The 25,660-nt window shown below is 37.8% G+C and overlaps 1 protein-coding gene across 2 annotated transcripts in view; it reads left to right on the top strand.

Moving 5' to 3' along the window:
- WBP4 (WW domain binding protein 4) overlaps nt 1-19,081 on the top strand; it is a 66,300-nt gene extending 47,219 nt beyond the window's left edge. For both annotated transcript variants that reach the window (XM_045478225.1, XM_045478214.1), the window contains exon 10: nt 18,719-19,081. In XM_045478225.1, the coding sequence (XP_045334181.1) occupies nt 18,719-18,929 (211 nt within the window). In that variant the 3' untranslated portion in view covers nt 18,930-19,081. The remainder of the gene's footprint in view (nt 1-18,718) is intronic.
- The last annotated feature ends 6,579 nt before the right edge of the window (nt 19,082-25,660 follow it).

The raw sequence follows: 25,660 nt of genomic DNA, 5'->3' as shown, positions 1-25,660 counted from the left end.
AAGTACTTACTACAGGGAATAGGGAAGAGGGATAGTGAGGCCCTGGGCCTCGTAATCTAGTATTACAAGTTTGAATCCTGAAAGGGCTTCTTTACTTATCTGGTATTGATTAATTATAAGATGAGGTTTTGAGAACACTATGTGAATCTTGATGGGAGGTTCACTGTAGATTCTGCCAATATCACTTGGGAATTTTGCCCATAAAGAGGTTGGTAGCTGATTCAATAGGAATAAAAGATGTCAAAGGTCATCTAGATCCTCTGGCTATTTTGATTAATACTGTCAAATTCTAAAATTATTTCTCTCTCTTGGGATAAAGAAGTTCTGACATAATATACTCATCTAAGAAATCTAGGCCCAATAAATGAATAGGGGTGTAATAACTAAGGGGGAAAAAACCTAGACAAAAGGGAATAGATTCAGAGATAGGAACCTGATGACGTTTATTAGAGACCCCCTCTATTTGAACGGTTTTACTACTCCAAGGCAGGGGCTGCCTTGTAGCAGTGGGGTGGATGACAGAGAGTATAGCTCTGCTGTCAATATGAAGAGAGAGATTTTTTCCCAATCTGGAGAGAGGTTTCCCAAAGCTGATTAAGAAGGAAGAGTCCCTGTAGTTCCTCAGAGCCCCATCATTGGGAATTAGGAATTCATTAGAGAGACTGACTAGAACGCTGAAGGTGCCCAGAGAGCTTAAGTTTATAACAACCTTTTTTTTTTTTTTAAACTGCCCTGGCTCTTTGCAGTATAATAGCAGACACTAGGTTTGTTTGGTGCGTGCATGTGTGTGCGTGTGTGCGTGTGTGTGTGTGTGTGTGTGTTTAGGGGCCTTCATTTGCCAGAGTTGAAAATTGGTCATTTTAGCAGTCTTGTAGGTGACTCACCTAGGATGCAAGTGAGCAGGTTTGCCATGTTAACTAAATCTGGGGTGGGCAATTTACCATTTCAACCTAGTCCTTTTTTTTTTTTTTTTTTTTTAATATAATTTATTGTCAAATTGTCTTACATACAATACCCAGTGCTCATCCCAACAAGTTGCCCTCCTCAATGCTCATCACCCATTTCCCCCTCTCCCCCACCACCCCATCCACCTCTGTTTGTTCTCAGTATTTAAGAGTCTCTTGTGGTCTGGCTCCCTCCCTCTGTCTGTAACTATTTTTCCCCCTTCCCTTCCCCCATGGACTTCTGTTAAGTTTCTCAAGATCCACTTGAGTGAAAACATGTGTGTCCTTCTCTGAATGACTGACTTCACTCAGCATAATACCTTCCTGTTTCATCCATGTTGCTGCAGATGGCAGGATTTCATTCTTTCTCATTGCCAAGTAGTAGTCCATTGTATATATAAACCACATCTTCTTTTATCCATTCATCAGTTGATGGACATTTAGGTTCTTTCCATAATTTGGCTATTGTTGAAAGTGCTGCTATAAACATTGGGTTACATGTGTGCCTATGCATCAGCACTCCTGTATCCCTTGGGTAAATTCCTAATAGTGCTATTGCTGGGTCATAGGGTAGTTCTATTTTTAATTTTTTGAGGAACCTCCACACTGTTTCCCAGAGCGGCTGCACCAATTTGCATTCCCACCAACAGTGCAAGAGGGTTCCCATTTCTCCACATCCTCCACAGCATCTATAGTTTCCTGACTTGTTCATTTTAGCCACTCTGACTAGGGTGAGGTGGTATCTCAGTGTGGCTTTGATTTGTATTTCCCTGTTGAAGAGTGACGTTGAGCATCTTTTCATGTGTCAATTGGCCATCTGGATGTCTTCTTTAAAAAAGTGTCTACTCATGTCTTCTGCCCATTTCTTCGCTGGATTATTTGTTTTCAGGTGTGGAGTTTGGTGAGTTCTTTATAGATTCTGGGTACTAGCCGTTTATCTGATATGTCATTTGCAAATATCTTTTCCCATTCCATCGGTTGCCTTTTAGTTTTGTTGATTGTTTCCTTTGCAGTGGAGAAGTTTTTTATCTTAATGGGGTCCCAGCAGTTCATTTTTGCTTTTAATTCCCTTGTCTTTGGAGATAATGTCGAGTAAGAAATTGCTGCAGCTGAGGTCAAAGAGGTTGTTGCCTGCTTTCTCCTCTAGGATTTTGATGGTTTCCTGTCTCACATTTATGTCTTTCATCCATTTTGAGTTTATTTTTGTGTATGGTGTAAGAAAGTGGTCTAGTTTCATTCTTACGCATGTTGCTGTCCAGTTCTCCCAGGACCATTTGTTAAAGAGACTGTCTTTTTTCCATTGGATACTCTTTCCTGCTTTGTCAAAGATTAGTTGGCCATACATTTGTGGGTCCAATTCTGGGGTCTTTATTCTATTCCATTGGTCTATGTGTCTGTTTTTGTGCCAACCAGTACCATACTGTCTTGATGCTTATAGCTTTGTAGTAGAGACTAAAGTCTGGGATTGTGATGCCTCCTGCTTTGGTTTTCTTCTTCAGTATTACTTTGGCTATTCAGGGTCTTTTGTGGTTCCATACAGATTTTAGGATTGCTTGTTCTAGCTTTGAGAAGAATGCTGGAGCAATTTTGATTGGGATTGCATTGAATGTATAGATTACTTTGGGTGGTATTGACATTTTAAGAGTATTTTTCCAGTCCATGAGCATGGAATGTTTTTCCATTTCTTTGTATCTTCTTCAGTTTCCTTCATAAGCTTTCTATAGTTTTCAGGATATAGATCTTTTACATCTTTGGTTAGGTTTATTCCTAGGTATTTTATGATTCTTGGTGTAATTGTGAATGGGATCAATTTCTTTATTTCTCTTTCTGTTGCTTCATTATTGGTGTATAAAAATGCAACCGATTTCTGTATATTAATTTTGTACCTTGTGACATTGCTGAATTCATGTATTAGTTCCAGCAGACTTTTGGTGGAGTCTGTTGGGTTCTCCATGTAGAGTCTCATGTCGTCTGCAAAAAGTGAAAGTTTGACTTCTTCTTTGCCAATTTGGATGCCTGTGATTTCATTTTGTTGTCTGATTGCTGATGGTAGGACTTGCAACACTATGTTAAACAACAGTGGTGAGAGTACACATCCCTGTTGTGTTCCTGATCTCGGGGGGGGGGGGGGGAAGCTCTCAGTTTTTCCCCATTGAGGATATTAGCTGTGGGCTTTTCATAAATGGCTTTTATGATGTTTAAGTATGTTCCTCAGCTTTCTCGTGGGTTTTCATTAAGAAAGGATGCTGTATTTTGTCAAATGCTTTTTCTGCATCTATTAACAGGATCGTATGGTTCTTTTCTTTTATTAATGTGATGTATCACATTGAATGATTTGCAAATATTGAACCAGCCCTGCAGCCCAGGAATGAATCCCACTTGATCATGGTAAATAATTTTTTTTATATGCTATTGAATTCAATTTTCTATTATCTTGAGAATTTCTGCATCCATGTTCATCAGGGATATTGGCCTGTAGTTCTCCTTTTTTGTGGGATCTCTGTCTGGTTTGGGAATCAAGGTAGTGCTGGCTTCATAAAATGAGTCTGGAAGTTTTCCTTCCCTTTCTATTTTTTGGAACAGCTTGAGAAGGATAGGTATTATCTCTGCTTTAAATGTCTGGTAGAGTTCCCCAGGGAAGCCATCTGGTCCTGGACTCTTACTTGTTGGGAGATTTTTGATAACTGATTCAATTTCTTCACTAGTTATGGGTCTGTTCAAATTTTCTATTTCTTCCCATTTGAGTTTGGAAAGTGTATGGGGGTTTAAGAATTTATCCATCTCTTCCAGGTAGTCCAGTTTGTTGGCATATAATTTTCCATATTCCCTGATAATTGCTTGTATTTCTAAGGGATTGGTTGTAATAATTCCATTTTCATTCATGATTTTATCTATTTGGGTCCTCTCTCTTTTCTTTTTGAGAAGCCGGGCTAGAGATTTATCAATTTTGTTTATTTTTTCAAAAAACCAACTCTTGCTTTTGTTGATATGCTCTACTGTTTTGTTTTGGGTTTTTTTTTTTATTCTATATTGTTTATTTCTGCTCTGATCTTTATTATTTCTCTTCTTCTTCTGGGTTTAGGGTGTCTTTACTGTTCTGCTTCTAGTTCTTTTAGCTGTGCTGTTAGATTTTGTATATGGGATTTTTCTTGTGTCTTGAGTTAGGCCTGGATCGCAATGTATTTTCCTCTTACGACTGTCTCTGCTGTTTTTGCTGTCCTCTTAGGACTGTCAAATCCCAAAGGGTTTGAACTGTTGTGTTTTCATTTTCATTTGTTTCCACATATTTTTTAATTTCTTCTCTAATGGCCTGGTTGACCCATTCATTCTTTAGTAGGATGTTCTTTAACCTCCATGCTTTTAGAGGTTTTCCAGACTTTTTCCTGTGGTTGATTTCAAGTTTCATAGCATTGTGATCTGAAAGTGTGCATGGTATGATCTCAATTCTTTTATATTTATTGAGGGCTGTTTTGTGACCCAGTTTCTGATCTTTCTTGGAGAATGTTCCATGTGCACTCCAGAAGAAAGTATCTTCTGTTGCTTTGGGATGCAGAGTTCTAAACATACCTGTCAAGTCCATCTGGTCCAATGTATCATTCAGGGCCTTTGTTTACTGATTTTCTGTCTAGATGGCGTGTCTAGATGATGTGTTGTAAGTGGAGTATTAAAGTCCTCTGCAATTACCACATTCTTACCAATAAGATTGCTTATGTTTGTGATTGTTTTATATATTTGGGTTCTCCCAAATTCAGTGCATAGACATTTATAATGGTTAGCTCCTCTTGATGGATAGACCCCGTAACTATTATATAATGCCCTCCTTCATCTCTTGTTACAGCCTTTAGTTTAAAATCTAGTTTGTCTGATGTAAGTATGACTACTCCAGCTTTGACTTCAGTAGCATGATAAATGGTTCTGCATTCCCTCACTTTGAATCTGAAGGTGTTCTCAAGTCTAAAATGGGTCTTTTGTAGAGAGCAAATAGATGGGTCTTGTTTTTTTTATCCATTCTGATACCCTGTGTCTTTTGATTAGAGCATTTAGTCCATTTACATTCAGTGTTACTATTGAAAGATATGGGTTTAGAGTCATTGTGTTATTCGTAGGTTTCATGCTTGTGGTGATGTCTCTGGTCCTTTGTGGTCCTAGCAACATTTCACTCACAGAGTCCCCCTTAGGATCTCTTGTAGGGCTGGTTTAGTGGTGATGAATTCCTTCAGTTTTTGTTTGGGAAAACTTTTATCTCTTCTTCTATTTTGAATGACATGCTTGCTGGATAAAGGATTCTTAGCTGCATAGTTTTCCTGTTCATCACATAGAAAATTTCCTGCTACTCCTTTTTGGCCTGCCAAGTTTCAGTAGATAGGTCTGCTACTACCCTTATGTGTCTACTCTTGTTTGTTGAGGCCCGCTTATCCATGGCTGCTTTCAGAATTCTCTTTATCTTTGTATTTTTCCAGTTTCACTATGATATGTCATGCAGAAGATCGATTCAGGTTATGTCTAAAGGGAGTTCTCTGTGCCTCCTGGATTTCAATGTCTTTCTCTTTCCCCAGATTGGGGAAGTTCTCAGCTATGATTTGTTCAAGTATATCTTTGGCCCCTTTCTCTCTCTCTTCTTCTGGAACTCCTGTGATATGGATATTGTTCCATTTCATTGAATCACTTCTCTAATTCTCCCCTTGTGATCCAGAATTTTTTTATCTATCTTTTTCTCAGCTTCATCTTTTTCCATTATTTTATCTTCTATTTCACCTATTCTCTCCTCTGCCTCTTTAGTCCTCCTTGTGACCACCTCTTTTCTAAATTCTTGTTAAGGTATGTTGTTTATATCTGTTTTGAGCAATTCTTTAGTTGTCATTTCTTCCTGGAATTTCTTTTGAGGAGAATTCTTCTATTTCATCATTTTGGCTAGTTTTCTGCCCCTTATGTGTTTTAAAAGCTTGTTATGTGCCCTGCACCTATGAGCATTCCTATATTAAAGAGGGGTCATATACTTTCCAGGGCCTGGCCCTTCAGGAGGTGTTTTTTAGAGAGTGTGACTTTCTCTCTGTTGTTGTGACTTTGGTTAATTTACCTCCCTACTTGTAGTGATGTTTTGGACCCTCCACCAGCTGTGCTCTGATTTGTTCCTTGAAGTAGCCCTGGAAAGGAACACAAACAAACAAAAAGCAGACAGAAAACATGTAAAGACACTAACAAAAAAAAAAAACAAACCAGAAACACCAACTGCAAGTAAAGAACAGCATGGAGGCAGTGCTGATGAAAGAGTACATACAAAGAGAGAAATGACAGGGGCGGGGCAAAAGAAAAAATAAAAATTGACCAGGCAGAGAAACTGTATGGCTTAATCCAGAGAGAGAGAGAGGAAAATAAAGAAGGAGGTGGGGGAAAAAGAAAAGATAAAGTTGTCCAGACAGACAGACAATATGGCTTATTCTAGAGAGAGAGAAAGGAAAATAAAGGAGGTATAGAGCATGTATGAAGACAGTGGATTAAATATGTCTGCTTAAACAACTCAACAACCAGAGTAACCAGACTAGAGGAGGGAAGAGAGAAGAAGGAGAAACAGAAGGAAGAATGTATCTATATAATAAGAATTGTCGGAGAATTAAACCAGGCAATGCAGCAGCACAGGTCTGGAGGAGGGGCCATCTGGGTCTATACCGCTCCAGTAGATAGGCCTTATCAGGCACGGAGGGGCATGGTTTGGTGTAGACGGGTCACGCCTCCACTATGGCCCCAGGGTCTGATCCCTGAGGCCCCACCTTGGTGGTGGTGGTAAGGAGAAAAATAGCGACACCCCAGTCTCTCCTCCATGGACCAGATGTCCCAAACCACTCTGTTCTAGCCATACTCACTGTGCCGCTGGCCACACAAAGAAGTTTGTCTTGCTCTGCCAATTCCCATGCCCTGGCACTTGGCTGGGATTCAAACTCTCACTCTGTACTGGAGAAGCACCGCTCCGTGCTGCCCAATACATTGTCTCTGGCTGATGGAAGCAGGTGGGGTTTGTCCTGTCCCACAGCACTCCAGGGAGGGGATCGCTTTCTCCTACTGCGGACTGCACCCCAGAGCTGGCTCCCCCCCTCCCCAGGTACATGATCTGGGCAGCTGGCCCCAGTCCGGAGAAAGCCCCTCAGAGATTGGATCTTTCTCCGTCCTGGTCTGAGGTTTTTCTGTTGTCAAGATACAGTCCTATGCTTCCCCAGGCTTTCTTTCTCTGCCCCTTTCTCTGCCACAGAAGGGGATCCCTCCCCTCCATTCTTTTTATCTCTCCCCGTTCACCATGATGTACCTGTGGCCCGTCAGGTTGTCCCAGTGGGTCCCTGGAAGCAACCCTGTCTCTTTGCCTCCCAGACTCTTGGAGTTCAAAGTCCTTTGGCTTCAACACTGCTTTGTTTGAGAGACAAGGGAACTTTGGATCCCCCTACTTCTCCACCATGTTGGCCCCTCTCCTGGTCCTTTTAATTAAAGGAGAAATTCCCACTTTAGAACATTAATAAACATAAAGTTAAATGCTACCTGAGTGAATTTAACATCTAAAGAAAGATCAAAATTTTCTTTAAAGACAGTGTGGAGTCAACTGTAATAGTCATGAACAAGTTCATCAAGCTTTTGTGTGCTAATCTGAGTTTTGTTTCAGTCAACAGGCTTAGGAAGAGCGACTGTAATTGCTTGTTGATTTCCAACAAGTTTTCTAGCATCTTACCACAAGTTAGATGTTTGTTTTTCTAAATACCCTTCAGGATATTCTCCTCTGGCTGGTTCCATCCAGCGTTTGGCCTGGTTCTCACCAACAAGCACATGGAATAATTAGTATAAATCTGAGAAACCAAAGTGGTAAATTTGAATAACTGTTGAATTCTTCAGCAAACTTATTGGGGTCCTCAGTCACTTTAGGGAACTTTTTAACTATGGCTCACAATTCAGCCTTAGTCCAGGGAACAAAGAACTTGAAGTTTATTTAGTTCCTCAGAAAACTTAACTTTAAAGAAGCAGGTTTTAATAGGTTCAGGAGAGGACGAAGCAGAGAGATTAAAAGGCAAGTTCAGCAGAAAGAACAGACAAAAGTGTTGCCAGAGGTGGGTCCTGAGCACAAGATGGGTGCAGATGGAGGGAGGGAAAAAACGGCCTCAGAAGCCATTTTGATGGCTTTTGTTCTGATGGCTTCAGTTGTTTGTTTGCCTCAGTTGATTTGTAAATAGCATCTTGCAAAAAGGCAAACTTAGTATCCTGAAAACATATGGAACCCTCAAGGTACAATTTAAAATAGGCATCCCAGAGATACAGAGTTTGCCGGACAAACACAAGATAAAGGAATTCATGACCACTAAATAGCCCTACAAGAAATGTTAAAGGGGACTCTGCATGGATAAACCATAAGTAGGACTGAGAAAAGTAGGAAACACAAAAGCAGTATAAATAAGCAGTATAAATAAATAAGTATAAATAAGTTTAAAATTCAGTCGGGGCGCCTGGGTGGCGCAGTCGGTGAAGCCTCCGACTTCAGCCAGGTCACGATCTCGCGGTCCGTGAGTTCGAGCCCCGCGTCAGGCTCTGGGCTGATGGCTCAGAGCCTGGAGCCTGTTTCCGATTCTGTGTCTCCCTCTCTCTCTGCCCCTCCCCCGTTCATGCTCTGTCTCTCTCTGTCCCCAAAAAAATAAAAAACGTTGAAAAAAAAATTAAAAAAAATAAAATAAAATTCAGTCAAGGGATTCACAAAATAAATTGTGTAAATAAATTCACAAAATAAACATAAATTATGAACCATATACCTAAAATATGGGCATGGGAGAGAGAAGGGTAAGGAATAGGTTCAAATTTGACCATCAACTTAATATAGAATGTTACATGCAGAAGATATATACACACCCACACATGTATATACACATACACACACAAATTACCATTATATATACATCCATGTATGTATATATATAATGGTAACCATGACTCAAAAACCAGTAATAGATATGCAAAGACTAAAGAGAAAGGAATCCAAGTATATCACTTAGGCCAACTAATCATGAGAAAAAGAAGAAAGGAACAGAGAAGTACAAAAACAACCATAAAACAAGTAACAAAATGGTAATAAACGCATACCTATCAATAATTACTTTGAATGCAAATGAACTAACTCCAGTCAAAAGACATAGAGTGATAGAATGGATAAAAAAGCAAGACCCATCTATATGCTGCCTACAAGAGACTCATTTCAGACCTAAAGACATCAGAATCAAAGTGAAGGGATAGGGAAATGTTTATCATGCAAATGGATGTCAAAAGAAAGCCCAGGTGGCAATACATGTATCAGACAAAATAGGCTTTAAAATAAAGACTGTAACAAGAGACAAAGAAGGACACTATATAATACTAAAGGGGACAGTCCAACAAGAACATATAATAGTTGTAAATATTTATGCACCCAAAATAGGAGCACCCCAATACATAAAACTGTTAATAACAAAAAGAAAGTAATTGAAGGTAATACATTAATAGTAGTGTACTTTAAATTTTTTTTAACGTTTATTTATTTTTGAGAGACAGAGTGTGAACGGGAGGGACAGAGAGAGGGAGACACAGAATCTGAAGCAGGCTCTGAGCTGTCAGCACAGAGCCCAACACAGGGTTTGAACCCTGTGATGAGAGATTCAATGAGAAACAATGAGATAATGAGCTGAAGTCAGACGCTTAACTGACTGAGCTACCTAGGTACACCTAAAGTAGGGTACTTTAACACCCCACATACATCAACAGATAGATCATCCAAACAGAAAATCAACAAGGAAACACTGGCTCTGAATAACACATTGCACCAGGTGGATTTGACACATGTATTCAGAACATTCCATCCTAAAACAGCTGAATACACATTTTTTTCAAGTGTACATACACCATTCCCCAGAATAAATATTATGCCACAAAATAGGTCTCTCATGGAAAAGACTGAAGTCATACCATGCATCTGTTCTGAACACAGTGCTTTAAAACTAAAAGACACAAGAAAAAACCTGGCAAGAGCACAAATACATGGAGATTTAATAACATGCTACTAAACAATGAATTGGTCAGTCAAGAAATTAAAGAGGAAATAAAAAATAACATAGAAATAAAATAAAAATACAATCATCCAAAATCTTTGAGATGCAGCAAAAGCTGTTCTAAGAGGGAGGTTTATAGCAATGCAGACCTACCTCAAGAAGCAAGAAATATCTCAGATAAACAACCTCATACCTATAGGAGCTAGAAAAAGAAGAACAAAATCCAAACCAGTAGACGGAAGAAGTTTTAAGTGTTAGAGCAGAAATGAAATAGTAACTTAAAATACAGTAGAACAGGTCAATGACACCAGGAGCTCATTCTTTGAAAAGATCAACAAAATAAACCTTTTACCATACTTACTCATCAAAAAAAAAAAAAAAAAAAAATCAAAATCAGCAGTGAAAGAGAAGAAATAACCACCAACATCACAGAAATACAAAGAATTATAAGAAAATATTACAAAAAATTATATGCCAGCAAATTGGACAACCTAGAAGAAACACACAAATCTCTAGAAACATATATATAACCTCCCAAACTGTCAGGAAGAAATAGAAAATTTGGACAGACCAATTACCAGAAATGAAATTGAATCAGTAATCGAAATACCTCCCATAAACAAAAGTCCAAGACCAGATGGCTTCACATGTGAATTCTACCAAACATTTAAAGAATTAATACCTAGTCTTCTCAAACTATTCCAAAAATCAGAAGAGGAAGGAAAGGTTGCATATTCATACTATGAGGCCAGGATTACCCTGATACCAAAACCAGATTAAAACACTGCAGAAAAAAGAATGATAGTCCAATGTCTCTGACGAATATAAATGCAGAAGTCCTCAACAAAATATTAGCAAACTGAGTCCTACAATACATTTTAAAAATCATTCACAGTCTAGTGGGATTTATTCTGAGGATGAAAGGGTAGTTTAGTATTCCCAAATTAATCAGCATGACACATCACATCAATAAGGGGAATGATAAAAAGCATGTTATCATCTGCACAGATGCAGAAAAAGCATTTGACAAGGTACAACATTTATTCATGATAACCCTCAACAAAGTAGGTTTAGAGTGAACATAGTTCAACATAATAAAGGCCATATATGAAAACCCCACAGTGAACATCATACTCAGTGGTGAAAACCTGAGCTTTTCCCTTAAGATCAGGAAAATGACAAGGATGTCCCCACTCACCACTTATATTCAACATATTGTTGAAAGTCCTGGACACAACAATTAGACAAAAGCAAAAAGTATTCAAATTGGAAAGGAAGAAGTAAAATGTTCACTGTTTGCAGATAACATGATACTATATGTAGAAAACACTAAAGTTCCACCAAAAAACTAGAACTGGTAAGTGAATTCATTAAGGTCACAGGATACAAAATCAATATATAGAAATACGGGGCACCTAGCTGGCTCAGTCAGTGGAGCATGCAATTCTTGATCTCAGGGTCGTGACTTCAAGCCCCATGTTGGGTGTGGAACCTACTTAAAAGATGTTTTTCAGAAATCTGTTACATTTCTATACACATAATGAGGTAGCAGAAAGAAGTTAAGGGGAAAAACCCCTTTTAGTGTTACACCAAAAAATAGTAGAAACCTAACAGTAAACTTAACCAAAAAAGTAAAAGAACTAAACTCCCAAAAACTATGAAACACTGGAGAAAAAAAAAAAAAAAAAAAGCCTATGAAACGCTGATAAAAGAAATTGAAGAGGACGCACACAAATAGAAAGACATTACAAATATTGTTAAGATGTCCATACAACAAAAAAAAAATCTGTAGATACAATGCAATCCCTATCAAAATACCAACAGAATTTTTCACAGAATTAAAATAAATACTAAACTTTGTATGGAACTACAAAGACCCCAATAGCCAAAGCAGTCTTGAAAAAACAACAAAACTGGAGGTATCACAACCCCAAATTTCAAGATATACCACACACCTGTAGTAATCAAAACAGTATGGAATTGTCACAAATATAGACACATATATCAATAGAACGTTATAGAAACCCAGAAATGAACCCACAATTATATGGTCAATTAATCTTTGACAAAGGAGGAATGAATATACAATGGAAAAAAAGTCTCTTTTTTTTCAATAAATGGTGTTGGGAGAACTAGATAGCTACATGCAAAAGAATGAAACTGGACCACTTTCTTACACCATACACAGAAATAAATTCAAAATGGATTAAAGACCTAAATGTGAGACATGAAACCATAAAAATCCTAGAAGAGAGCACAGACAGTAATTTCCTTGACATTAGCTGTAACAATTTCTAGATAGGTCTACGAAGGCAAGTGAAACAAAAAATAAACTACACCAAAATAAAAGCTTCTGTACTGCAAAGTAAACAACGAAGAAACATGAAAGCCTGCTGAATGGGAGAAGATATTTGCAAATTACATATATGATAAAGGATATCCAAATATACAAAGAATGTATACAACTCAACAAAACAAATATTCCAGTTAAAAAATGGGCAGAAGACATGAACTGACTTTTCTCCAGAAGAGACCAACAGATGGCCAATAGACATATGAAAAGATACTCAATATCACTTATTATCAGGGAATTGCAGATCAAAACCACAATGAGAAATCTCTCACATCTGTCAGTATGGCTAAAAACTAAAATACAAACAGTAACTGTTGGTGAGTATGTGGAGAAAAACTGTTGATTCCTGCAAACTGGTACAGCCACAGTAGAATATAGTATGGAGATTCCTCAAAAAATTAAAAATAAAACTACCATATGATCCGCTGATTTCACTACTGGATGTTACCCAAAGAATACAAAAACACTAATTTGAAAAGATATATGCACCTCTATATTTATTGCAGCACTTCTTACAATAACCAAACTATGAAAGCAATGCAAGTGTCCATCAGTAGATGAATGGATAAAGAAGAGGTTGTGTATACATACAACGGAATAGTATTCAGTCATTTAAAAAATGAAATCTTGCCATTTGCAGCATCGTGGGTAGATCTACAGGATATAATGCTAAGTGAAATAAGTCAGAGAAAGACACATACTGTATGATTTCACTCATATGTGAAATTTAAGAAACAAAACAAATGAACAAGGAATAAAAGACAATCCAAAAAAAACCCAGACTCTGAACTAGAGAGCAAAGTGATGGTTATCAGAGAGGAGATGGGCAGGAGGGGCGGTGCATGACACAGGTAAAGGGGGTTAAGAGTCCACTTATCTCAATGAGCACTAACATACAGAATTCTTGAATCACTGTATTGTACACCTGAAACTAATACTATATGTAATAAAAATTTTAATAAAAAATAAAATAGGCATCCCAGTCAGTTGTGTTTTTGTTTTTCTGCAAGTCACAGCTTTCTAATTTAATTTTGAGTAAAACAAGTTTGTGAAGATTAAAAGTTTCCCATAATAGCCATTGAGGTTCAAAATTACTTTTGGCTAAGTTGATCCATTTAGTTATAAATATACATGCATGAAGACGATAGATTTTTTTTTTTTTTTTTTTTTTTTTTGAGAAGAGAGGGAAACAGAATCCCAAGCAGCCTCTTCCCTGCCAGCACAGAGTCCGACGTGGGAATCTAACCCACAAACCGCAAGATCATAACCTGAGCTGAAGTCAAGAATCACTTAACTGACTGAGCCACCCAGGCACCCCAATAAGAGACCCTTTTTTTTTTATGTTTAGTTTTGAGAGAGAGGGCGAGCATGAATGGGGGAGGGACAGAGAGAGAGAGAGGGAGACACAGAACTTGAAATGGGTCCCACGCTCTGTACTATCAGCACAGAGCCCAGCGTGGGATTTTTTTGTTCTTATTTTAGAGAATGAGTGAATTGGGGAGAGGGGTAGAAGGAGAGAGAGAATTTTAAGCAGGCTCCATGCTCAGTGCAGAGCCCAATGCAGGGCTTGATCCCACCACCCTGGGATCATGACCAGAGCTGAAATCAGGAGTAAGATGCTCAAGTGGGCCACAGGCACTCCAGGACGTTAAATTTTAAACATAAAACCAGCCAGAGTCCCAGACACATGAGGAGAAGGGTACCCTCAAGCATTTTGATAACTGTTCTCCCATTTCTTAGAGGCTTTTCTCTAGAGCAGAAAGAAATTTCTAAACAGCACAGTTTCAGGGCGCATGGATGGCTGTCAGTTAAGCGTCCAACTTTGGCTCAGGTCATGATCCTGCAGTTTGTGAGTTCGAGCCCCACATCAGGCTCTGTGCTGACAGCTCAGAACCTAAACCTGCTTTGGGTTCTGTGTCTTCCTCTCTCTTCCCCTCCTCCGCTTGTTCGTTTTCTCTCTCTCTCTCCCAAAAAATAAAATAAACAGCACAGTTCCAACAGGAACAGTCTGGTTCTAAAAAGGAGTCAGACCAAAGGCTAGAACAGTTTCAGTAGGCACAGTCTGGTTCCAGGCAGGAGTCAAGCCAGAGACCAGCATGGTTTCATCATGAAGAGTCTCGTGTCCTAAAAGGAGTCAGACCGAAGGCCACACAAGTACTCTCAGAGATTGAAAAAACAAAAACACAAGGCCTGAAAACAGATTGCAAATGAAGCCTGGAGGCTTAAACACAAAGCAGGGCACTCAAAATCCAGGAGAAAACTTACCTTCAAACTCTGTAGGTGGTGAGAAGACAGCGTACCCAGTTGGCTCTGTAGATACCGTCATCTCTTCGCTCATCAGCCTTAGAGTTGTTGAAGGTCTTCACTAGATCTCATTTTTGATCATCAAGTAATGCTGACTTTAAAAATAAAACTGCCAGGGGCACCTGGGTGGCTCAGTTGGTTAAGCCTCTGTCTCTTGATTTTGGCTCAGATCATGATCTCATGGTTCATTAGTCTGAGCCCCATGTGGGGCTTCATGCTGATGACACAGAGCCTGATTGGGATTCTCTCTTTCCTGTTCTGTCTACCCCTCCCCCATACTCACTCTCTCAAAATAAACTTTTAAAAATAAATAAGATTGCCAGTTATTTTACCAGCAAAAAAAAACAAAAAAAAAAAACAAAACAAAACAGGTTTATTCAGTAATACTAGAGAATTGCAGTCCAGGACAAACAAGATAGGGCAAAACCATAGGCAAGAATTCAGAAGGAAGGAGAGGAATGCCCTTTAATAAAGAGGAAAACAGGATGTTGAGAAAGCTGTTATAAACAAAAAAGTCCATTAGAGTAAATTGGGAACTGGAAGTATAGTGGGTTTTCACTGGCTGAGGTGTCAGTGTCTCATTGGCTGGATTGTTGCTTGGGGGAGGAGGAAAGCCTTTCTTCCTCCTGTTGGGATAGCAAAATAGTATCCTTGTGCAAAGTCCCTCTCTTCCCCTTAGGTCTGGAATTGAGAAGTGAGAAGTTGTGAGAGCTTGCCCTGCTGGCCTGATTCCATTCCAAATGAGATTTCCTTTAAAAAAAAAAAAAAAAAAAAAAAAGGTTTCCTTTAATTTTCACATTTTAAAATATGCATGTGGCAGGGGTGTTTATTTTTTCACCTTTATTATGTTGTGTTCAAATACTATGACCTTTACAGTTCTTGCATTTTGAATTTGGAAATGAGTATGGTTTTGTGGAAGTGCTTGTATAATTATTTTTTGTAACTGTTCCAAAGTTATTTGAATAGACATTTCTCTGTAATAGATTTACTTGCAGTCTCTTACCTTTTCTTTCAAATACAAACTTCTTTTAAATCTGTCATAAGGATATATATCCTACTTTACTGCCACTTCTGTTAACCTCCACTTAGGAACTTCGTAGAACCATCTTCAAAGATGGAACCCTTCTCTATTTTATCTTTCCCATAATTCCCCTTAAGAAATGCTAGGGGCGCCTGGGTGGTTCAGTAGGTTAAGTGCCCAACTTGATTTCGGCTCAGGTCATGATATACAGTTCCTGGATTCAAGCCCCGCATCAAGCTCGGCACTGGCAGTGCAGAGCCTGCTTGAGATTTTCTCTCTCTTCCCTCTTCTCTGCCTCTACCCAGCTCTCTTTCTCAAAATAAATAAACTTAAAAAAGAAGACTGTTACAGCTTGATCACTCTAACAAAATATAATATGAAGCACCAAGATTCAAATGAAATAAATGAATCTCACATCAAATTTTCTTGGATACAGATTCATTTTTCCAGTGACCAAACCCTGCTACACTTCATTCCTCAAATGTTTCTCTCCTTGGCTAATAGAATTTCTTAGTTTCACCTGGAAGCAGAGTGGTCTAGGGGAAAAAAAGACAGATTTTAGGTAAGAAAGGCCTGGGTTTTAATCCAAGCTCTACGTACATAACAGTTTGATCAAGTTATTTAACCTCTTTAAACCTTAGTTTCCTCTCCTGTAATAAAAGAATAAAAGCCAAGAATTAATACTGTATCAACTACAGGGGCTACTAACCTTAGAAAAAGCACCATCGTTGGCAGTCTAAGAGAAAATAGGGAAGTAGTAAAAATAAATAAAAATGGCATTTATTATATATGTATATAATAATTCTATATGTATATAATCAATTATATATAATTATTATATTCATATAGCATTAATATATAATAAAACATTTTATATAATATATACATTATGTGTGTATATATATATATATATATATATTTTTTTTTTTTTTTTTTAAGTATTTGTTCTTTTGAGAGAGAGAGGCAGAGAGAGAGAGAATTCCAGGCAAGCTGTATACTGTCAGTACAAAGCCCAATGCAGGGCTCAAACTCATGAACCATGAGATCATGACCTGAGCTTAAACCGAGAGCCAGCCACTTAACCAGCTGAGCCACCCAGGAGCCCCTAACATATATTTTTAATACAGTAAAGAAAAGTTTTGGAAGGCATGTTTTCAAAACAAATCAGATTTAAGACCAGTTCCAATGAGAATCCCTATTTGCTGCATCCCCTCATCAGATTTTGAGGAAATGTTTATCACATTATGATCTAAGATAGATTCTTTCTCAAGTGTTTGTTATGTGGAAAAGTTTTGTTTTAGTTTTGAACTAGCCATTACTAGCCTGAAATTTTATTTTTATACTTATATTCTCTGTTTTTGTTTTATTGTAAGACTAACAAATTTCCAAACTGTTTTTACATTTTAAAAAAATTAGTGGTGCCTGGCTGGCTCATTTGGTAGAGCATGTGACTTGTTATCAGGGTTGTGAGTTTGAGCTCCACAGTAGGTGTAGAGATTACTTAAAATCTTAAAAAATATTTATTACAATGCCTAGACACCTATTTTTTTAAACCTGTTTTTATTCATGTGTATATAGGATGGGACATGAAAAGATTTTGTAAAACTATTTTTACAGGCCTTTCTACAGAGTCTTTCTGAGAGGGAAGCAAATTTGTTTTCATGTACTTTTAAGATAATTGACCTGATAGCATATATTTTTAGCCAACACAAACAAATGGAAAGATATTCCATGCTCATGGGTTAGGAGAATTGATATTGTTAAAATGTCCATACTATTAAAGCAATCTACAGATACAATATAATCCCTATCAAAATACCAACAGCATTTTACACAGAACTAGAACAAATAATAAAATTTGTATGGAACCCTAAAAGACCCCAAATAGCCAAAGCAGTCTTAAAAAAAAGAATATAGCCAGAGATATCACAACCCCAAATTTCGAGATATACTACAAAGCTGTAGTAATCAAAACAATATGGTATTGGCACAAAAATAGACACACAGATCACTGGAACAAAATAGAGAACTCAGACATAAACCCGTGTTTATATGGTCAATTTATAACAAATATTAACCAGTTAATCTTTTGGTTTCAAGTGATAGAAACTCAAGTTACCTTAAATAAAAAATAGGTTGTTAGTTCAAAGATTCCCAGGAAGGTTCTGCCTACCAGGCTGTGAGAAGGGCAGGAATTGGACTCAGCCTGAGGGGTTACTAGAGCAAGTCTTGAAACATTGGCAGGATTCTCTTTCCCCCTGCTGCTCATTGCTCCTTTTCCCTATAAGCCACCTTTATTCTCAACCATTGCAGGATTCCTTTAAATAGGAAGATATATAGTTCCCCACAGGTTTTACACTCTTAGCCACTAAACAGTTAAACATAATGGTCTTTCTGGGCCATGTTCAAAAAGCTCATGGGTGGGACTGATGAGTGTGGCATGACTTAGTTGCTCTTTCAGGGGCCAGTTGACTGTGTGGAGGGTGGAATACTGTGATAGGTTCATGTCAGTCAGGTACCAATCTGTAGACTAGTCAACCGATTGCTTTCACTAATCATGTGGGTGGCTAGATCTTAGATAGAAAAGGAGTGCTAGGCAAACAGCCATGTAGAGTCTCCTACCCTAGGACAGTGGGATTCCATGGTTTTCATCATGTTCTCTGTAAGCCCCCAGAGCCCTTGTCAGTTCATGGCAAAACCAGTTTTCCATAAATAACTGTCACATATCCACCTTTGCAACTTGTACTGCTAGTTCTGTATAAGCACAAGCATTTCCTTTGGTGATACATGCTTTGTGCAGAAGGAATAAAAGAACAGAATTTAAAAGAATAGAATAAAAAGAATTTTCCAGACACGTATCCCCCTAAATAGGTACTCTGTATTTTAAATAATATTTTTCAAGTATTCAAATAGTATTTTTCAAGTTTCCTACTTTGAAATGACTTTTAACTTCTATCATTAGAAAGATGATCCTGGGCTTTTGGTGGCCTCAGAAGTTAGGTAAAGGTTTGTCTTAGTCTAGTAAATAATGGTTTTATTCTTTCTGTTTCAGTGAGGAGGTAGATTTTGAACTTCCATGCACTAAAAATGAGTGTGTATCAACTTCAGAACCTGATATTGGTGGACAATCTAAAATGGTATTTAAAGAAAAAACAGTCACTTCTCTTGGAATCGTGGCAGATGGAGTGGCCCCAGTCTTTAAAAAGAGAAGAATTGAAAATGGAAAATCTAGAAATTTAAGGCAACGAGGTGATGATCAGTGATTGCAAAAGAGCTTTTTGTACCTGCCTTTCAGACCGCATGGAGACTATACATCTTGAAGCTCCTCTGTGTTTGTTTAAATGCTAAAAATTTAGATTTATTCTAAATGTATTTTCTGTGAATCTAAAATAAATCTTTTTTCATGTGAAACTTATTTTTGCTCCTAAAATGGAAGCCTACCACCACATTTCATTGTAATACAGTGTATTATATTGAGTGTCTAAAAATGCTAATTATGTCGTAATATAAGATGCTATGTATCTGTTACTTAAAACATGGAAAAACAAGGCCTTTATTCCATTCTTACTCATAAGCACATTCTTATCCTGCACCGAAAATGCATTACTTTTGCACACTGATACTAACTTATCCAAGAAATAAGAATCAGACCACATAAGAGAAGATTCACAGGCCCGTGATGGTTCAGTTCTAAGGATTCTGGCAAAAGGCTGATACAGAATGTTTATGTGTGTTGGCCTACCATACCCAGTTTAAGGCTAAGGGCCAAGAACCAGGACTGCAACTCAGGAACTTTAAATGTAGTGCTTAATATGGAATGAAATTTGGACCAAAGGTAGAAATGTGTATTTCCCCAGTTTGGTTCAAAGCAGCAAGCATTGTTTAAACATTATTACTTACCTTGAGCTAGGCATTATGCTAGGAGCTGAGGATATAAAGATGAATAAGATATATCCCTGTTCTTCATGATTTCACATGCTAGCATAGTCCTTCTCTCAGTCATGCACTCTGTTTCAAACAGCCTTATACTAGAAAGTAGTTTTTCAGGCTTATTTAAAGCTATGTAGATAAAGGCTTGAACAAAAATAGTATGATCTCTGACTTCAGTAAAGTTTTAGTATTCCCTTAGACAAATTGGAAATATCTTTTCTGGTTACATTTCTTAACAAGTAGGATTTTCTTATTTTATCCATTTGAAGATGGTTTCTTCCCTTTATTACTCCAAATTCTTAAAATTATATTTTTTATAAATTGTACAGTATTTAACGTTTGGTAGTAAATATTTGTCTTTTTAAGTTTACTAGTGTACATGTAAGAAAATGATAGCTTATTAAAAACTTTATGAACGAGTTAATTAATATTGGATTGGATTTTTTTTTCGGATTCTGATCAGAGTTAACAGCATTGGTGAAACAGTATTTGGAGATTTGACTATATTTGATCAGTCTACTTGTTTAGGTATTTCATGAATACATAGCGTATGAAGAAATATTTTAGGTTGTCAATAGTGCATTTGTCATCTACCTAAGCAGTACATTTTGGTGCTTGACTGCCCTTAATTGGAGAAAGTAATAAGACCATAAATGGAATGCTACTTTATTTTACCCCCACGTAGCTCATACAAAATATGCAAAAAACATACCTTATCATCAGGAGCTTGGGAAGATGGTGGATTAAGAGGACCCCAAGCTCACCCTGTCCCACATTTACAACTAGATACCATCCATATCCAGGTCAATAAACCAGAGAATGATCTGAAGACTGGCAGAACAAACCACAGCTAAATATAGACATGGAGCTGCCTCTCAAAGGTCAGGACGGTCAGCTAGGCAGAGGGAGGCTGCCAGCAGGAGAGAGGGAGCTCTCCTGTATGGAGAGAGCAGACATACAGGCCATCGCACGCAAGGAAAGCTAATCCCCATAAGGTTGGCTTTAAAAACCAACCTGTGTTTGTAAAACCAGTGGGACTTGGATCCTGGAGTCAGCCAACTCTGCACTGGGCAAGCGATAGCTGTGTCTCCGCTCTTACAGAGCAGCTGGCTTGGAGAGGCAACATAAAAATGGCAGCTTACACAACGCCAGGGATAAATCGGAGAGCTGTTCCTACCGAGTATGGAGCATGTTAAGGGATTTGGAAAATGAGGGAGCTGGCAGGTACTGTTTTCCTCCCTCACCCACCAGCATAAACAGAGCCACCTGCAGGAGGTGGTACTGCACAGACACTTGCTACCGAATGTACTACCAATATACCATCCCCACAAGTTCTCCAGAGCACTTTCCCCCTCCAAGCCTGGAGGCCTCGTCCCTGGGCTCAGTGCAAATTTTGCTAAAGCTATGCTTACACCCTGCCTAGCCACCCGGTATTGCCTGCCACTGTGCAAATCACCCAGCGCTGCCCCATGCCCAACCTTGAACACCCACCACTTGGCCCCAATGCACAAGTTCCCAGCTGCCACAATATTTTGCGAAATCTAGCATAGGACTAGGGTCCCAAAACAAATTTTGCTAACACTGCTTCCCACTCCCAAGTTCCCCTGTGGGCACAGGCCATCAGAGCTGGCCTGCCAGAGTCCCACTAACACCACAGAGAACAATCACAGCCCACAACATGCAGAGAGTGCAGACAACTGCACTGAAAGGAAAAGTGACACAACAGCAGGGTGTCAACACACATAGGTACTCTCCTGCAATGCCAGGTTCTGATGAACAGGGGATACTGCACTGCAGGGCACTCCAGGACCTCCTCTTTATAATCGCTACTTTTAAGAACAGAATACCTAGCTGACAACACACAGAAACACACAGAGAAGCAGACAAAATGAGAGAAAATTTTCCCAGCTCAAAGAACAAGTCCATGGCTAGAGATCTAAGCAAAACAGATACATCTAACACACCAGTTTAAAGCAATGACCACAAGATACTCACTGGACTTGAGAAAACTGGACATGAGACACTTAACTCAGAGATAAGGAATAACATAGCAGAGATAAAGAGCTCAATAAATGAAATAAAGAAACATGCATGACAGAATGAATAGTGGGATGGAAGAAGCAGAGGAACAAATTAGTGACCTAGAAGATGGAGTAATGGAACATAATCAAGTTGAACAAAAGAGAGTAAAAACAATTACATGAAACAAGAACAGACAGGAAATTTAGCAACTCCATCAAATGTAATAATTTCATATTATAGGACACCCAGAAGAAGAGAGAGAAAAACGGGGGTAGAAAATTAATCTGAAGAAATAGCTGAAAGGTTCCCTAATCTCGGAAGGAAACACATCCAGGTACAGGAGGCACAGAGATTTCCCATCAAAATCTACAAAAGCAGACCCACACCAAGATACATTGTAACTAAATTGAAAAAATGTGGTGATAAATCTTAAAAGCAAGACCGGGCGCCTGGGTGGCTCCATTAGTTGAGCATCCAACTCGGTTTTGGCTCAGGTCACGAGCTCATGGTTTCTGAGTTCAAGCCCTGTGTCAGGCTCTACGTGCTGAAAGCTTGGGATTCTCTCTTTCTCTCAATAAGTAAATTAAATAAATAAGAAAGCAAAACAAAAGAAATATCTTACAAGGGAAACCCCATAAGTGGCATGACATATTCAAAGTGCTGAATAGGAAAAATCTGCAGGCAAGAATACTTTATTCAGCAAGGTTATCATTCAGAATAGAAGGAGAGATTAAGAGTTTCCCAGACAAAAACTAAAGTTCATGACCACTTATCAACCCTGTAAGAAATATTAAATGGGACTCTTGGAGTAGAAAGGGTGGCCTGGCTAGCTCAATCAGTAGAGCATGTGACTTTGAGCCCCACAGTGGGTGCAGAGATTATATAAATAAATAACTTTTAAAAAATAAAAAAAAACAAATTGGTATATATATATATATATATATATATATATATATATATATATATATATAAAGGAGAGACCAAAACTGACAGTAAAAAGGTAGGAAATACAAAATCAGTATAAATGAATATTTCTCTATAAAATCAGTCAAGGAACTACCCCCAAAAAGGATATAATATATACCTAAAACATGCAGAGGAAAGAAGAATGAGTTCAAACTTAAATGATCATCAACTTAATATAGACTGCTAATGCAGAAGAATTTATATACAAACCTAATAGTAACCATATATCAAAAACTACTAATAAACATGTGAAGAATAAAGAGAAAGAAATCCAAATAAATTTCTAAAGAAAATCAGCAAAACTTGAAAGAGAGAATGACAAGAAAGGGTCAGAGAAAATCTTCAGAAACAACCACAAAACAAGTAACAAAATGGCAATAAATAATATCTGTCAATGATTACTTTTTAAAAATCTTTTCTTTGAAAGGGAGAGGGACAGAGAGAGAAAGAATCCCAAGCAAGCTCCACACCCAGCACGGAGCCCAAAGCAGGGCTCGATCTCACAACCATGAGATCATGACCTGAGTGGAGCCACCCAGGTATCGTAATAATTACTTTGAATGTAAATAGACTAAATGGTCCAATCAACAGACATAAGGTGACAGAATGGAAAAGAAAAGTAAGACCCGTCTATATGCTGCCCACAAGAGACTTATTTTAGATATAAAGGCACCTAAAGATTGAAAGTGAGGGATGGAAAAATATCTATCATGCAAATGGATGTCAAAAAAGCTGGAGTAGCAGTACTTCTATTAGACAAAAGAGACTTTAAAACAAAGACTGTAACAAGAGACAAAGAAGGACACTATATAATAATAAAGGGGATGATCCAACAAGAAGATATAACAATTATAAATATTTAGGCAGCCATCATAGGAACACCCCAAAACATAAAATAGTTCATAACAAATATAAAGGAACTAATCGATAGTAGTACAATAATTATAAAGGACATGGAGTGCCTGGGTGGCTCAGTCAGTTGGGTGTCTGACTTCAACTCATGTCATGATCTCATGGTTCGTGTGTGCGAGCCCCATGTTGGGCTCTGTGCTGACAGTTCAGAGGCTGGGGCTGCTTCAGATTCTGTGTCCCTCTCTCTCTGCCCCTCCCCAACTTGCACTCTGTCTCTCTCTCTCAAAAATAAACATTAATTATAAAGGACGTTAGCTCCCCACTTACATCAATGGAGAGACCATCTAAACAGAAAATCAACAAGAAAACAATACCTTTGAGTGACACACTGGAACAGATGGATTTAACAGATATATTATGAACATTCCATCCTAAAACAGAATACACATTCTTTTCAAGTGCACATAGAACATTCTCCAGAAACAGTAACATTTTAGGCCACAAAACAAGTTTCACAAATTGAAAAAGATTGAAATCATACCATGCATCTTTTCTGAACACAATGCTATGAAACTAAAAATGAACCACAAGAAAAAAATCTGGAAAGAACACAAATACATGGAGTTTAAATAACATGCTGCTAAACAACAAATGGATCAACCAAATAAAAGAAGAAATTAAAAATACATGGAAACAAATAAAAACGAAAGCACAATGATCCAAAACCTCTGGGATGCAACAAAAGCAGTTCTAAGAGGGAAGTTTATAAAAGCAGTATAGGTCTAACTTAAGTAGTAAGATAAATCTCATATAAACAATCTACCCTTACACCTAAAAGAGCTACAGAAAGAACAATAAAACCTAAAACCAGCAGAAGGAAGGAAATAATAAAGATTAGAGCAGAAACAAATGATATAGAAACTAAAAACAAAAACAAAAACAAAAACAAAAACAAAAACAGAACAGGGACACCTGGGTGGCTCAGTCATTTAAGCACCTCACCTTGGCTCAGGTCATAATCTCACAGTTCATGGGTTCGAGTACTGAGTCAGGCTCTGTGTGCTGACAGCGCAGAGCCTGGAGCCTGCTTCAGATTCTGTGTTTCCCTCTCTCTTTCTGCTCCTCCCCTGTTTGTGTTCTGTCTCTCTCTCTCTCTCTCTCTCTCTCTCTCAAAAATAAAAAAAGAATGATAACAAAAAAACATTAAAAAAAAAAAAACAATGGAACAGATCAACGAATCCAGGAGTTGGTTATTTGAAAAAAATTAACAAAACTGATAAACCTCTAGCCAGGCTTATCAAGAAAAAAAGAGAAAGGACTCAAATAAAATCACAAATGAGAGAGCAGAAATAACAGCCAACACCAACAGAAATACAAATAATCATAATATTATGAAAAACTATATGCCAACAAACTGGACAACTTAGAAGAAATGAATAAATTTCTAGAAATATATAAACTACCAAAACTGAAAAAGAAAGAAATAGAAAATATGAACAGACAGATAAGCAACAAAGATATTGAATCAGTAATCAAAAAACTCTTAGCAAAAGTCCATGACTAGATGGCTTCACAGGCAAATTCTATCAAATATTTATAAAAGAGTTAATACTTATTTTTTTCAAACTATTCCAAAAATTAGAAAAGGAAGGAAAACTTCCAAATTCATTCTATGATGCCATTACCCTGATATCAAAACTGGATAAAGATACCACTAAAAAAGAAAACTACAGGCCAATATCCCTGATAAAAATAGATGCAAAAATTCTCAATAAAATACTACTAAAGTGAATTCAATAATACATTCAAAAACCATCCCACGATCTAGTGGGAATTATTCTGGGGTTCTGAGAATGGTTCAGTATTCGCAAGTCAATCAACACGATACATCACATCAATAAAAAATAAGGATAAAAACCATATGATCATTTCAATAGGTACAGAAAAAGCATTTGACAAAGTACAACATTCATGATAAAAACCGTCAACAAAGAAGGTTTAGAGGAAACATACTTCAACATAATAAAGGCCACATATTGAAAACCCACAGCAAAATCAAATTCAATGGGGGAAAGCCTGAGAGCTTTTCCCCTAAGGTCAGGGACAAAACAAGGATGTCTATTCTCACCACTTTTATTCAACATAGTACTGGAAGTCCTAACCACAGCAGTCATAGAAGAAAAAGAAATAAAAGGCATCCACATGGGTAAGGAAGAAGTAAAAC

Source organism: Leopardus geoffroyi, chromosome A1 (genome assembly GCF_018350155.1).
Source record: "Leopardus geoffroyi isolate Oge1 chromosome A1, O.geoffroyi_Oge1_pat1.0, whole genome shotgun sequence".
Classification (NCBI taxonomy): Eukaryota; Metazoa; Chordata; class Mammalia; order Carnivora; family Felidae; genus Leopardus; species Leopardus geoffroyi.
Note: the sequence above shows the minus strand (reverse complement) of the source record. Positions and strands in the feature narration are given on the sequence as shown.